General features: G+C 46.2%; 1 protein-coding gene across 10 annotated transcripts in view; it reads left to right on the forward strand.

Moving 5' to 3' along the window:
- TIAM1 (T cell lymphoma invasion and metastasis 1) overlaps nt 1-14698 on the forward strand; it is a 164342-nt gene that overhangs the window by 141227 nt on the left and 8417 nt on the right. For 9 of the 10 annotated variants that reach the window (XM_027660024.1, XM_027660023.1, XM_027660031.1 and 6 more), the window contains 7 exons: nt 7032-7211; nt 7639-7707; nt 8014-8139; nt 10228-10336; nt 12713-12892; nt 12998-13116; nt 14139-14247. In XM_027660024.1, the coding sequence (XP_027515825.1) occupies nt 7032-7211; nt 7639-7707; nt 8014-8139; nt 10228-10336; nt 12713-12892; nt 12998-13116; nt 14139-14247 (892 nt within the window). Of the gene's footprint in view, nt 1-2580; nt 2927-7031; nt 7212-7638; nt 7708-8013; nt 8140-10227; nt 10337-12712; nt 12893-12997; nt 13117-14138; nt 14248-14698 lie in introns of those variants that run through there. The other variant, XM_027660033.1, reaches the window with a different exon arrangement.

A 14698-nucleotide genomic window follows, 5' to 3' on the forward strand; every position in this document is an offset into this window, starting at 1 on the left:
ATTTGTTGTGGGACAAGCTGCTTGAAATGGTCTCATAAAAAAAAGGACACATGCACATACAGTACATATACAATGTTCTCAGTTTGGCAAAGTCATGGATGCTGCTGTCCCTGCTCACACAGAAGAGCTCTGTACTCAGTGGGCTTCCTTGCTGGTTCCTTTCTAATGAAAACTACAGAACCTCCCAAATTATTCTGCAGTGCCTATAGATAATTCCAGTATATAGCAGAGGGGGGGGGGAAGGCCCAATCAGCAGGAGGGTTTTCCTAATCCTTTTGCTTTTCTGTGTGCTTGGGAAAGCTGATCTGCATGGGAAGCAAGGATTCTGCAGTTGGTGTTTTTCCATGGGGAGCCACCACTGGGCTGGTGCAAGTGAGGAGAAAAACAAAGGTGTTTTCCTGTCCGTGGACTCCCACACCTTTCCATGCTCCTGGGATTATGGCACAGCAGATTAAGCTGATGTCCTCAGCGCTGTTTTACAGGGGTTATTTTTGTACGTGGGAAGGGAAAGGCTCTGCCCTCGTCCCCCAAGGAAGGGCACGTTCCCCCTTATCACCGTCCCGGCCGCATCTTCCAGGCTCCCTCGGATGGTGGTGTTTGGGAGAGGCTCCCTTTGTATTTCTGCCCTTCTTGGCTAAAGCAGGGCAGGAGCTCTTACCCATTCACTGCTGGGCAGCAGAGGAAATCCATTTTACCTGCGTTGGAGCCTCCCAGCCAAATGCAGAGCTCGCCTTCTTTCAGGGCAGAACCAGCATTAAAGAGCTGAAAATAGCCTTTGGGGTGATAACATGGTCCTGGGGCAGGGCTGCATCCTGCCAACCCCACGGCTGCAGAGGAGGACGGCTCCCAGCTTCCCCCAGCGATCCTAGGGGAGCATTAATAATTCATGGAAAAAGGAGAGGAAGGCAGCGCCGCAGCTCTCCTCCATCCGCTCTCCTAGCACGGGCTTTGTGTGAAGGTAAGCGCTGGGAAATCCTACCAAAAGCTGGGTTTGGGACTTTTTGGTACCTTTCTCGTGCAGGTGACAGGTACATGGATGTGTCTTCGAATGCGTCTTCCCTTCTCCTCCTCCTTTTCCTCCCCCTCCTCCTCCTCCTCCCCCCTCCGGCTGTCTCTGTCCCTTCCCCCAGCCCAGCATGTGTGCACGTGGGTGTGTGTTTCCTTAGTAGTGGGTGCATTTGTTTCTTAATCTGCAAAAGCTTCCAAGCTGTTGGTGTGGTGGTGAAGGATTTGGAGGGTGCAGCAGTAGCTCCGAGGATTCCTCCATTTTCTGCAAAGCTTGGTTTAGGTATATCCTAAAGGGCTGGTAATGTAGAATTTGCTTCTCCATCACTATTGTCAAAGTAATAATTATATATATATAATATATAATAAGGAAAAATGAGGTGTCTGTAGAACTGTTCTGATAAAATGCTAGAAACCCGTTTCCAAGGTGTCAGTGGTGTGGGATAGCTGTTGTTCTCTGGACTCACCCCCTATCTAATTTCACCCTCTTATCTCAGGTTGAAATCTCTGTGAATCCTAGCAAGTAGCTTTCTGGGTGCAACCCTTTTTCTTTAAATCATGGCAGTGACTTAAAGTCAACTGGCAGTGGCCTTCAGTTTTTCTACGAGTTGCTTTGCCCTGGGGTGGGCTTATGGCTTTCTTTTCTCTCCCTATTTCATGTGGGAGCCAAGGAGGAGAGAGCTGGGAGGGAGGAGAGTGGGGGAAAGGAAAATCTGCTCTCTGCCACCTCTTCAGGCCTGTTTTCATCTAACGTGAACTGGAATTTCAAGCTGTTTATGACAGGGGATGCTTCTCTGTCGATCTCTCTTCAACAGAATACCAGGAACATTTCATACCAGCGTAATTTCTTCAATGGTTACTTTCCTCTGTGGTGACCTGATTCTTTTGGTCTTTTCAATATTGTAGAATAAACTGAGGTTCAAACAAGGCGCCCTGAAAACTGTGCATATGTGCAAGTTCTTAACATTGCATGTTACCAAAGGCTAAGACAGGTGTTGTGTTTCATCTCAAAAATCAGTCTTTCTGTGTATTTTTTTTCTTGTAACAGCGCTTCGAACTTACTGGGGATGTGTTTTAAAAGGCATCCCCAGTTAAAATACTGCAGGACACTCATTTCTTCCCGTTTCTAATTAAAGACATCTGCCTCTTCCATTAAAGGCTAATTACCTCGCAGCACTTGTGCTTGGGGGAGCTGTTGTGATGGGCTGTGTGAGCACATGCTTACACCGTTCAGAGGTATTTCTTTTCCAAGAAAGTAGGTCGTCTGCTCTCTGCAGCATTATTTGAGACCAGAATTAAGTCTCCAAACCTTCAATGTGTTGCAAAATAGATGTGAAAGGATTAAAACAGGGATTTGAGGGGTTGGTTTTGCAGCAGCATAACTGGCTCTTTTAAGTTCTTTTAATTCTGTCCCTTCAGATGTTTAATATTCCTCAGCAGTGCTGTTCGGAGCCAATCGGCTCCTGCTCAGCCACAGGCAACACACATTGATATTCCCAGGCTGCCTTTGCTGCTTTGCTGCATTTCAGCCTCTCTGCTGAAGTTTCCCTCTGAAAACAGCCCTGAGGTCTCAGCTTTTCCTGGTGCCTGGCTCTGAATTCCCACTGATGTGGTGAGCGGGCGGCAAGTGACACCCACGGGAAGGCTTTGCTTGGAGAAGGATGGGCACTGCCCTTCCCCACTGAGCTGCAGCAGAGATCCCAGCTGCACACCAAGGAAGGAGCACAGGGGCTCTGTCTGGAGTGGGAAAGCCCTTTGGATCAGCTGAGTGTGCGCAGCACTGGGGTTTTCCTGCTGGATGAGTGACAGCCCTGGCAGTCCTGCCTTCCCAGCGATGTCGGCTCCTTGGAGGCTGAACCGTAAGCTCAGGACTGAGGGCGCTGGGAGAGACGGGGACTCCCTGTACCGTTTGCTGTACCTGGTGAGCAGACCTGCTGTGCTTTGGGATGGGCTCAGGAGTTAGCAGTTAAATGGGTTTTTCTGAGGTGTTAATTTGGGGGTTACTACGAGGCTGAGCTGTAACGTGTGTGCCCTGCTGAGGCTTCTTCTTACCATGCAGCGCCTGAAGAGATGCAGTTTGCCTGAGTTTTGTCTGGGAGGTCAGTGCTGCTTAGAGCTTGCTGTCCCTGGTGGAACAGAGGGTACTCTGTGCCATTCAAGGGGGCAGGTGCCTGATGCCCAGGCACCTGTACATCTTTAAACATGAGAAATGGCACTCTGCTTTCACTACTACGGGGCAGGCAGCCAAAACTCCCAGCCCCATGCTTGGTGAGTGTAAGGACTTGATCCTCCTGCATGGGAAGGATGTGAGCTTAGCCCCTGTGCTGAGACCCCTGCAGAGGAAGGGTTGCTCCACTTCACAGCCCAGTTGTGCCAGCCCTCAGTCTCATTTTGGGGTTGCTAGAAGGGATTGCTTGCAGAATTGTCCTTGAAGTGTGATGCCATAATTCTCCTGGAGAAATCCTGCTTTAGTGCTGTCATTGTTGCAGCTGGCAAACAGAGCTGGTGTAGGGAGATAAAATGATCTGCTTCTGCTCCAGACCTTCCCTGCTCTATCCACTTTCTGCAGGAAAATGGGGACAGAGAGGCTTTTGTGAAATGTGTTTGAGAGTTTTCATCAAAATAGCTGTGTCCTGAAGCACCCTGTGTGCAATGTTTACCTGCTTTCTATCTGGAAATCGATTTTTTAAAGGAAATACCAGGTAGGCAGGATTATGTTTAGGAATGAAACACAGCAGTTATCACAGGTGGAGTTGTGCGCTTTAGTTGTAACAGAGAAGCAATAATTTGCTAACTTACCAGTTTATATCAATAAAGTAAAGCTGGTTGGTCAATGTGACAGTGGTTTAACAAGACTTGATGGCAAGGTACACTGGGTTATTTACTCCATAGCGGGCAGAGTCAGATGAAGTGGTTGGGGGGCCTCCCTTTGAGTCATGAGGTTAAGAAAGGACCCTGTTGCTTTCTAAGCTCCTTCTCGGAGAGGGGTTTAGGTGCAGCTGGATCCACTCCTAGTCCCAGGCTTGGTCAAGGGTTTATGTCTAAAGCCAATCCTGTAGATCTCTTGGCTAAGAATTCCAAGTCTAGCATGCTGCTGGTCACTAACCGGGAATCTGTTTTGGCAAGGAATCCCCTAGGAGGAACCTTGAGATGTGTCCCTTGCCCTCCCTACCCAAGGGCAGATCCTGGTGTGCAGCTCACTGCCCTGCAAGGCAGCTCAACAGGCCCTGGAATGTCCACTATTTATGGACTAAGGTGGTTGATTTATAGTCACATTTGCACAGCAGCAAGACATCTGGGTCAGTGTCCAGAGACTGTGGGGTGAGTGATAGGTGGGCAGTTCTTGAGGAGAGGCAACGTTCAGCTGCTGCTGGAGCTGGACGTGGCTGGATCCCAGGAGTGGTTTATTACGTGTGCAAGTGGAGATAAGGCTTTGAGAAGTCTTCTACACTTCCTTTTTGACATATGGGTGTAAACTGCTCCTTCTGGGGCAGACCACGTGCCTGTGTGAGTTATCCAGTTTTCAACTTCACTGCTTAGCTGGTGTTTCACACCCTAAGTAGATTTTCACTGTCTCTTTCTGGGTGACCCATCTTTCCCTGGAACTTACTGCAAGTGCACGCACAGGATGGTGAGAAGTGTGTGGGGTATCAAGCATGAACTGCTTGAAACAGTTGGCTTATTTCTGGAGCTTGATTCCATATTGTGTTTTATACATTACAACTAGTTTTATCTGTACATTTGGACTTTAAAGCAAAACACCACTGGATATGTCTTCCTCAAATATTCGTTTACAAAATAGTTTTCAAGCTAAACATTTCTGAGCAAACCCTTGTGTATTCTGGGTTTCTCTGCAGGCTCAGATTAACATATGTGAACTGTCAGTTCTGTGTCCCTTTCCAGCAGAGCAGGTAACTTGGGAGGGTTTTTTTGCCTGCACTGGAGCCAGGCTTTCACCTACTGCCTTTTGGGAGTTTGGGGCTGTTGGGATGCAGATCACACCTGTGGAAATGCAAATGTAATCTAAAAGTTTGTGTGTGCTTTATACTTAAAGTACAGTGAGTATAGGTGGAAACTTGCTGAGAAATAACAGGAGTTATGTTGACTAATAAATCTTAACTCTGTGACATGTTCCATTACCAGGAGCAGAGTTAGTTGCAAGTAGACTGTTTTTAACTCACTGCTTCCTCCTCTCCTCAATTTGCAATATTTTTCCTTTCTTCCACATCTGAGTTAAACCTCAGAAACCGAAGGTGCATATTTTCCCTGTAAAAAAGTGTGTCCAGGAGGCATTTTTTGTATAGACAGTAAGTCACAGTTAGTTCCTTGCTTACGCTTGTGTCCTGAAGAAAATGATCCTTTGCATAATAACTCTTTACTCATATGCTGTGAAGTGGTACCACTTGTGAGCATTTGTAGCCATAAGAGACCTCTAAGGAAAGCCACTGTGTAAGGGCAGGAAATCCTTACTTGTCCCTAGCATGGATTGTGGGTGGATGGAGAGGGAATTAGCTGTGTGGCTTAAAAAAGGCGGAGGTTTTTTTGGCACTACCAGCTGGTGGGAGTGAAGGGCTCTGACTCCAAACTGCAAGGTGTTGATGTGGTTTATTCTCTCTTTTCTTTATTTTGTTAGTTTTTCCTCCTCCCTTGTATTTCTCTGTTTGAACAGGCTAATTTTGGGTCAGTTGTTTTACAGAATCGCAGAGAAAGCCCTCTGAGACCCTTGAGTCCACCCTGTGTCCCATCCCCACCTTGTCCCCCAGCCCAGAGCACTGAGTGCCATGCCCAGTCCTTCCTTGGGCACCTCCAGGGATGGGGACCCCACCACTTCCCTGGACAGCCCCTTCCAATGTTTAGCAACCCTTTCCATGAAGAAATTCCTCCTGATGTCCAACCTGACCCTCCCCTGGCCCAGCTGGAGGCCATTCCCTCTCCTCCTGTCCCTTGCTCCCTGGGAGCAGAGCCTGACCCCCTCAGCTCCCCCCTCCTGTCAGGGAGTTGCAGAGCCAGAAGGTCCCCCCTGAGCCTCCTTTTCTCCAGGCTGAGCCCCCCCAGCTCCCTCAGCTGCTCCTCACAGGACTTTTAGTATGAACTGGAGGGCTATAGAGGCAGTGCTGGGAAATCACTGCATCTGGATCAAGATCCCATGGTAGGATTAGAGAGGTGTGATCCAGTGAAGCAGCTCCTTTCCCTCCAGGTCTCTGGGAGGGATGGAGACAGAGCACACTACTGCTTTGGCAACCCCAGGAGCCTGGGGCTGTGGTTGCTGACACCAGAGGTCCTACCTGCTCCAAACTTTTCAGTGTAATGAAAGATGTGAGAAAATGATCTAACAAAGGAGGTGAGGCAAGGATAACTGGCTTTAATATTTAATCAGATGTCTATATATAAAGAAATTAGCTTGATGTAGCAGCTTTGCAAAATGTGACTTCTGGGGAGGAAATTCACCCTGCAAGGTATGTTTCCAGGCACAGATCAGGTATACAGTTACTTTCCCAAAGAAATTGTTTTTGGAGCCTGGAGAGGCTTTGGCTCCCTGGATGGCTTTGCTTCCCCCAAAACCAGCTTGAATGGGTTTTGCCTCAGCGTTATCTCCTCGGATGTGTTGACACAGCTATTCCCAGGACTGTAGCAAACAATTAGGGAACTGGCAGAGGGCTGGGGTGTGTGTTTTGTTTGCATGGTCATTTTTTGTTCCCAATTCTTGGGCCTCTGTTGGTTTGTCAGTCTTGATTGCTGGACGAGCCTATTTTAATTAAAATTCTTGTATGTCTGAAACCAGGAATGCTATTGAACAGCACTTCAATTAATTTGAATTGTGCAATTGTTTTTTTTTTTGGGTTCCCCCCCACCTCCCCCCTTATCCTCAGTCACTGAGAGACAGGACAGACGCTTCTGGACTTTGGTGCCCGTTAAAAAGTCCCCAAACTGCAACTGCTAAACTGCAAACGCTTCTCAGCTCCATCATTCCTGTGACTCTTACTTAAAATATTACCGCTGGTCTTTCCTCTTCCTTCTTTTTCAAGAGCACAGAGCAGGTCGCTGCTTTCTGTCGCAGTCTGCATGAAATGAACCCTTCTGACTCCAGTGCTCACCCTCAGGAATTTGCAGGACCCCAGCTGGCCACCATGAGACAACTCACAGACGCAGACAAGCTACGGAAGGTCATCTGTGAGCTCCTGGAGACAGAACGCACCTATGTCAAGGTAAGGGGGCTCCATGTCTGGCTTCAGTCTGTTATTTCTAGTAAAATTGTGTTGGTTCTTCTCTAATACTTCAAGTTCTGCTTCGTGCATGTATCTCTTAGTGAACTTGCATTCAGTTCTACAGTCTGACCCTAAAATAGTAACTTAAAACTCTGAAATAAGCAGGCTTTCCAAATTCTTAGGCTGCTGTTGTGAAGCTACTTAGCTGGCATGCAGGGGGACACTGCTCAATGATTTTGGAAATAAAACTGTGTAAATGTTTCCTTTTGCTGTCCTTTGTGTGAAATCCAACTGTTTTGTCCTGTGTGTGAAAAGGAAAAATTCTCAGGAATTTTGCACTGGGTAAGCAGTGATCTTTGCCACTTCAATAGATGTCCACAGAGGCACTTTGAGGGACCAACGTAGGCATCTTTTTCTGACTTTTTAGGACTTAAATTGTCTAATGGAGAGATACCTGAAGCCCCTACAAAAAGAAACTTTCCTCACACCAGATGAGGTATGTTGACTGTTGAGGTATGTTGACTGTTGACTGTCTTTTTGCCTGAGAGCTTTCACCTGCCCCTCTTCTCTGCCCACCCCCAGCTGGACTTGCTTGCCTGAAATTTTTAAGTCCATTTTTTTTTCACATAGTGAATTTAGGAGGGTATAAAAGTAGTGCTCAATAATGTACAGTGTGTAGGTTGTTTTTTCCTGACATCACCCTGATTATACAACTGAGAATTACTGAAGCTCTAGAAAATACGATTTAGCTACCAAGTGATATTTTCAGCATTTTGTCTTTTTTTTTTTTTCCTCTCATTAGCTGGATGTTCTCTTTGGGAATCTGACTGAAATGGTAGCATTCCAAGTAGAGTTCTTGAAAACTCTGGAAGATGGAGTAAGGCTGGTTCCAGACCTGGAAAAGCTTGAAAAAGTTGAGCAATTTAAGGTAATCTCATGGTTTACACTTTGAGGAGTCTTTGACACTCTTCATCATATTTTTCTGACTATTGTCACTGTTCATGTAAAAACATGCATCTGGTCCCAGTCAGGATTAATTTTCAGCTAATACTGGTGCTGTTCGAAAATTATCCTGCTACACTTGAAATTTATGCTACATTTAGCCATATAGAGCACTAGAAACCTGTAACACCATGTGCTTCTGGGTGCTATTCTTGCCCTTCTGCCAGATTTCCTGCCTTGAGCTGTCAGGAAAAGCTAGAAATGGAAAGTTACATAAAATCTTTGCTCTGACAAGTCTAATGTACAGAAGCCCACTGGGGCTGCAGATCAGAACAGCACATTGAATTCTGTATTTGGACTTTTGATCCATAGTGGAACTACGTGGCAAATACTTTCAGCTCTCAGCAGATGTGCATCATCACAGGTAGAAATGTAAACTGCAGATATGTAAACTTCATATAAAACCCAGGAAAATTTGGGAACAAATTTTGTTTTCTTTGTAATGCAGTTGTACTGGTACTGGAGATATGGCAGGTAGCTGAGTGTTCTCTCTGGGGAATTTTGCTCTGGCTTTGAGCACTCCCCTTGGTAAAGGACAGGATGGCTTGATGAATAATAGCAATTCCACTGGGGTTCTCTTCAGCTAATATACAGCCCTGGAAGAACTACGGAAAGATTTTGTCTTTTTGTCCATGTGTGTCTTTGCCATTGGGAGTTTGTTTAAAATGAGCCTCGATCATGAACACTGCTCTCATGGAACTAGAACACAGCTCTCGTAGGAAATGTGCACTTCATGGAGAGCACAGAGACACTTTTTTGACTGGAGGAAGCCTCTGTGATTACTGTGAGCTTTGAGAGAGGAGTACCAGAGAGGCCTCCTAATGGAGAGAACTCTGCCCTCTGAGTGCTGCTGCTCCCACCTCTTTCCATAAAAAGTGGACCAACCTCACTTTCAGTTCTGCCCCGTGGGCACTGTCTGGAAGCAGTGTGTGAAATATGGGGCTCTGAGGCTCCGTGGTTTCAGTTCTGCAGTTTGGTTCCCCCTCCTGCCTGTCCCCAAGCTGCCCATGTGTTGTCTCAGCCCCCCCCCCAAGTGTTGTCTGGTTCCTAAGTGGGTAACAGAGCAAACACCGAGGAAAAGATAAGACATCTTAGAGGAGGACTGTGTTTGTCCCCTAACACAAACTCAGTCCAAGGAAGTGAAGGCCTGGGTGTGTTTGTACAGAGGGGTGTGTTGCTTGCACAGCTCCTTAGTGTCTTGACCCATTGATGTCAGATCCATCCAGCCTTCTCAGTGGCCTCTGGTCATTTCTGAGCTCAATAAGACTTTTAAACACAGCTCTGGAGCTGTGAGCCCAGTCCCTCTGGAGTTAGTGGTGTCTTCAGACTGGGACTTGGCTAATGATGTTAATTATTATTATAATTGTTAATTAATATGTTAATCCACACACCAAGGCTGGGCCTGTTTCTTGGTGGATGAATCACAGAATCACAGAATGGTTTAGGGTGAAAAGGACCTTCAAGATCATCCAGTTCCACCCACTGACATAGGCAGGGACACCTTCCACTATCCCAGGTTGCTCCAACCTGGCCTTGGACACTTCCAGGGATGGGGCAGCCACAGTTTCTCTGGGCAACCTGTGCCAGGGCCTCCCCACCCTCACAGGGAAGAATTTCTTCCCAATATCTCACCTAACCCTGCTCTCTGTCAGTGTGAAACCATTCCCCCTTGTCCTGTCACCCCAGGCCCTTGAAAATAGTCTCTCTCCATCTTTCTTGTAGCTCCCTTCAGGTCCTGGAAGGCCACAATTAGATCACCCTGGAGCCTTCTCTTCTCCAGGCTGAGCAATCCCATTCTCTCAGCCCTTCCTCACAACAGAGCTGCTCCATCCCTCTGCCCAACTTGGCTTCTTCTGGACTTGCTCCAACAGGTCAATGTCCTGGTGTGAAAACACTGTAAAAATGCATTGTCCTGTCATCCCAAAGCTCAGTGGAAGCTTCATATGAGGGGAAAAGAACTAAACACTTTCATGTGCTTTAATTACTAATGCCTTTTTTTAATTTTAAATCCTAGAAAGTGTTGTTTTCCTTGGGTGGATCCTTCCTGTACTACGCTGACCGGTTCAAGCTGTACAGTGCCTTCTGTGCCAGCCACACGAAAGTCCCCAAAGTCCTGGTGAAAGGTGAGAGCCACGTGCTGGACAAAGACAGGGAGAGTCATCGCAACCACACCTCGGTTTGGGCTGGTACAGCTTGGCCTTGTGGATGGAGAGAGGTGACCACTGCACCCCAAACTATGTTGTGGGGCAGCAGTGGGGGCACACACATGCCTGGGTGCTTTTTCAGGAGGGAAGTAAGTCCATCTGGCCCGAGAGGCTCACAGAGAGCTCTGTGCCGTGGGTGTTCTGGGACCACCCTCGATGGGACAATACCCGAGGAGCTCATCACAGGAGGTGGTTAACCTTGCATGGAGTGTTTCTTTCCATGCTTAATTTATTCTCCCCTGACACTTTTCAGTCATGTGGGAAAGGTTTCCTAAAAGGCCAGTGTGGCTTTTGCTAATGGATCACTGTGTACTTTGGAACCAGGAGTGGTGGTGCTTGTAATGACCCCTGGATCCTCCTGGGATTGTTTGTGCCATGAACCCTTGCCAGCAGCAATCCCACTGAATCCTCAGCCAATGTGGTTGAATGTTGGCAGCCACTAGGAAAGGATCAGCCTGGGAGAATGTTTTGTGGAAGCTACCTAAATATTTTAACTTCACCATGCTCCCTCTCCCTTCTCCTCTTCCTCTGGCCTTCAATCCAGCTTGCCTGAGAAATTTCCATGTCTGAATTCCTAGCAGAGCTTGGCTTGCTGAGATGGAGATAAATGAACTGTGCTCTGGATTATAAATGCTCATGGGCCAACTTGCCTCAGAGTGATGTTTTGCCACTGTGAAACTGTTACTCTCTTAGAGTTACCAGTGCTTCATGCAATTCCTTTTTGGCCAAGACATTGAATAAACAAATGGTTCCAGTTGTAGGAGCGATGCCATCAGGGAGGAGCTCGTATTTTTCAAAGAACATCTGGATGTCTGACAGTCAAAGTTTTGGGGTTTTTGTTTCTTGGTTGGTTTGGCTTTTTTTTGTTGTATTTTTTTGCACACTTTTTCCTTTTTCATTTCTACTTGTAAACTTTTATTCCTCATGCTGCAAAGAGTATTTGGCAGCTCTGTGGGATATATAAATGAATGACTTGTTGCTAGTCACATCCGTGCTTCCTTTTGGAATCATTTTGTTGGGCCTTAATTTTAAACCTGTAGACTAGGTAGATCTGGTTATTTTGCTTTTATTTTTCTTTGCTGACTGTATGTATAAATGAGAAATGGTTGTGCTTGAATTGTGGCATAAGCAGAACATAAAATTTCATGCCAGAGATAAATCTCTTAAAAAGCTGGGAGTGTATTTCAGGTGTAATTTGGTGTCCTCAGCTGAGGTGCAGGTGGCTTTTGGGTTTGAAACTGAAGTTGCTTTATTGCAATCAGGTGACTGTCTGCAAAAAAACCACCCAGCCTTGGCAGGGGACGTGACTCTAATAAAAGCAATTGTGTGGAATTGTTCCTACACTGAATAACTTGTGTGTCTAAAAATACCACCTCCTCCTTGCTTCCTTCCTTATGTTCTAGTAGGGGGAGCAACAGAGAAAATGACATTTTTATAAATTCAGTAGCAGTCAGGTAGCAAGATGATGGCAATCAGGTATCCAGGCTGCCTGTGCTCCCAAAATCTGGTGTCCTAGCATAAGCGTACTGCTTTTCTGCCTCCTTACTGGCTCCTGATGGTTGTTCAGAGCTGCATTTTAAGGTTTAATGAGGTAACAAGAACCAGGCTTGTCAATATTGTAGGTACACCTGTCAGACTGGCCTTAGGAGCAGCGACTTTTCATAAATACCCAATTTGAGCCTTTGCTTAAAGGAAACAGATGATTAAAACAATTTGAGCTGCTCTAAAATAGTTGCAAGGCCAAAAGTGCTTGTTACTGTGTGCTGCTTCCTCTGAGGGGCAGCTCCGATCTCTGCTCCCTGTGAGCAGGGACAGGGCCCAGGGAACAGCTGGAGCTGTGTCATAGAGGGTTAGGCTGGATATCAGGACAAGGTTCTTCCCTCAGAGGGTGGTTGGGCACTGAACAGGCTCCCCAAGGCTGACAAAGATCAAGGAGAGTTTAGACAGTGCTGTCAGGGACAGGGTGGGATTGTTGGGGTGTCCTGAGCAGGGCCAGAAGTTGGACTGGATGATCTTTTTGGATCCCTTCCAACTCAGGATATTCTGTTCTGTTGTGGACAGTGAAATTAAAACCTACCTATATTGGTGTGGAGGTGGGTGCCTGTTGTGAAATCCTAAATACCATGTCCAAGGCAAAGTGTCAATGACTCAAAACCTGGAGGGCATAAACTAAATCCGTGGACCCGATAAATCTACAGTTCCTTGCAAAATGCCTCTGGATAAATGAATTTAAAGCTGGAAAAGTGACTTTATGGTTTTTTTGATTTATCCAATGGCTTCATTTTAATCTTCTAGCCAAGACAGACACTGCTTTCAAGGCATTCCTGGATGCCCAGAACCCCCGACGGCAGCACTCCTCCACGCTGGAGTCTTACCTCATCAAACCCATCCAGCGGATCCTGAAATACCCTCTCCTGCTGAAGGAGCTCTTTGCTCTCACTGACGTGGACAGTGAAGAACATTATCACCTTGATGGTAAGGGGTTAACCCCATGTGCTTTGCCCTGCTTAATTTCTGACCTGGAATCTTTCTTCTCAGAGGCTTAAAATTCTTTTTCTTCTCATCCTGTCTCTGTTCCAGTGGCCATCAAAACGATGAACAAGGTTGCCAGCCACATTAATGAAATGCAGAAGATCCATGAGGAGTATGGGGCAGTGTTTGACCAGCTGATAGCAGAACAAACAGGGGAGAAAAAAGAGGTAACAGACTTGGAGAGGAAGAGGCTGTTATTGTGGTGCCTGGAGCGTGCATGTTAAACTGTATCCAATATTTACCTTTCCTGTTGTTCCATTGAAGTGAATCCTGGTGCAAACAGATAAATCCCTATTCAATTCTAGAACTGCTTTTCCATGTATGGTTCAGCGAGTGGGACTAATGTAAAGAAGTAGTGGACAATCGACCTTCAGTGTTGTGCTTGGGTGAAAATCTCATCCTAACCTGCCCTTCACTATTTTGATATCCTTGTCTTGACTCTCCTCCTTTCACATCAGTTGTCTGGCCCCACCAGTTTGAACGGACCTGCTGAGGCAAGGCTGTCCTTGGCTCTTTAATGGCTTGGAAGAGATGAAAATGCGAAGTGTGGTGTGTGAGAAACTGCTGATTCTCTTTCAGAAGGCATTTTAGGGGGTTTGGTGCATGAGAGAGATCCTGGGGCTGTGGGCTGGAGGTCTCATGTGATGCACACGAAGATCTGGTGTGGCTCAGTTTTGGCTGACTGTCTGAGACCCCTAGAAGGGGTCTTAAAGTCCCAGACCCCTGGACTGTGGGGTAGCACTCAGTTTGTCACTCTGGGGGACCATAAAGAAAGAGAAAGACCTCTAAACTTTGCCCCAGACTGAGTATGTACATTAGGGGCTGTGCTTACATTTTCAAACCATCTTCTTGGGAGGAAGATGGACAAAGGAGAAATGAAAAGGCAAAGAAAACATCTGGTTTTTTGCCCTAACTTCCCACCAAATTGCAAGAACTGTTCTGTGAGTTTAACTTATCCTAATTTATTGCTGACCAGTTAAGGATCGACACGGATCTGTTGCTAAGTGTCACAGTCTGTTTGCACATGCTTGTGGCCATCTTCTGAAATATTCCAAAGGTTTACTTGTGGGGTATTTTTTGTTTGTTCAGGACTAAACTTCAAGCAAGTTTCTTGAACTGGAAATTCCCATAAGATTCCTTGAACTCATTAAACACTGTGTCTCTGTGCTTGTGTTTTTCGTGCTGACAGGTCGCCGACCTTTCCATGGGGGATTTGCTCCTGCATAATACAGTGATATGGCTGAATCCTCCTGCTTCACTGGGGAAGTGGAAGAAGGAACCTGAGCTGGCAGCGTTTGGTTTGTATCCTATCACTTTCATTTCAGATGTCATGTGTACCTTAGCAGATATTTACTGAAGGTAACTGAGCATTAATTGCCTTCTGCAAGGTTGGCTGGAAATTATAAGTGTTGGTCTCTTTGCGCAATGGTCAGTTCTGTTCTGTGGTGATCTAAAACTGGGGAGGAATTTGGAGATTGCTCCATAGTGCAAGAGTTTCTTAAACTCATGTCCAAGGTTATAGTGAGCTCTGTATTAATATTAATATATTTGTCTCTGGAAAGATATGGTTTGATAGTCCAGTCGATGCCAAGTAACTCTGCTTCACAACTCAGCCTCTCTCTTTAAAAATTACATCAAGTACTGCAGAATATACTAAGTTCTATTTGTTCCTAAATTTCTTCTCACACAACTGGTTTTTTACCTTGTTTCCGAAAGTGATGCTGGTTAGGAAGCCAGTGACAATGACGA

Source organism: Corapipo altera, unplaced genomic scaffold (assembly GCF_003945725.1).
Source record: "Corapipo altera isolate COAL_440 unplaced genomic scaffold, ASM394572v1 74, whole genome shotgun sequence".
In the NCBI taxonomy this organism is placed as follows: domain Eukaryota; kingdom Metazoa; phylum Chordata; class Aves; order Passeriformes; family Pipridae; genus Corapipo; species Corapipo altera.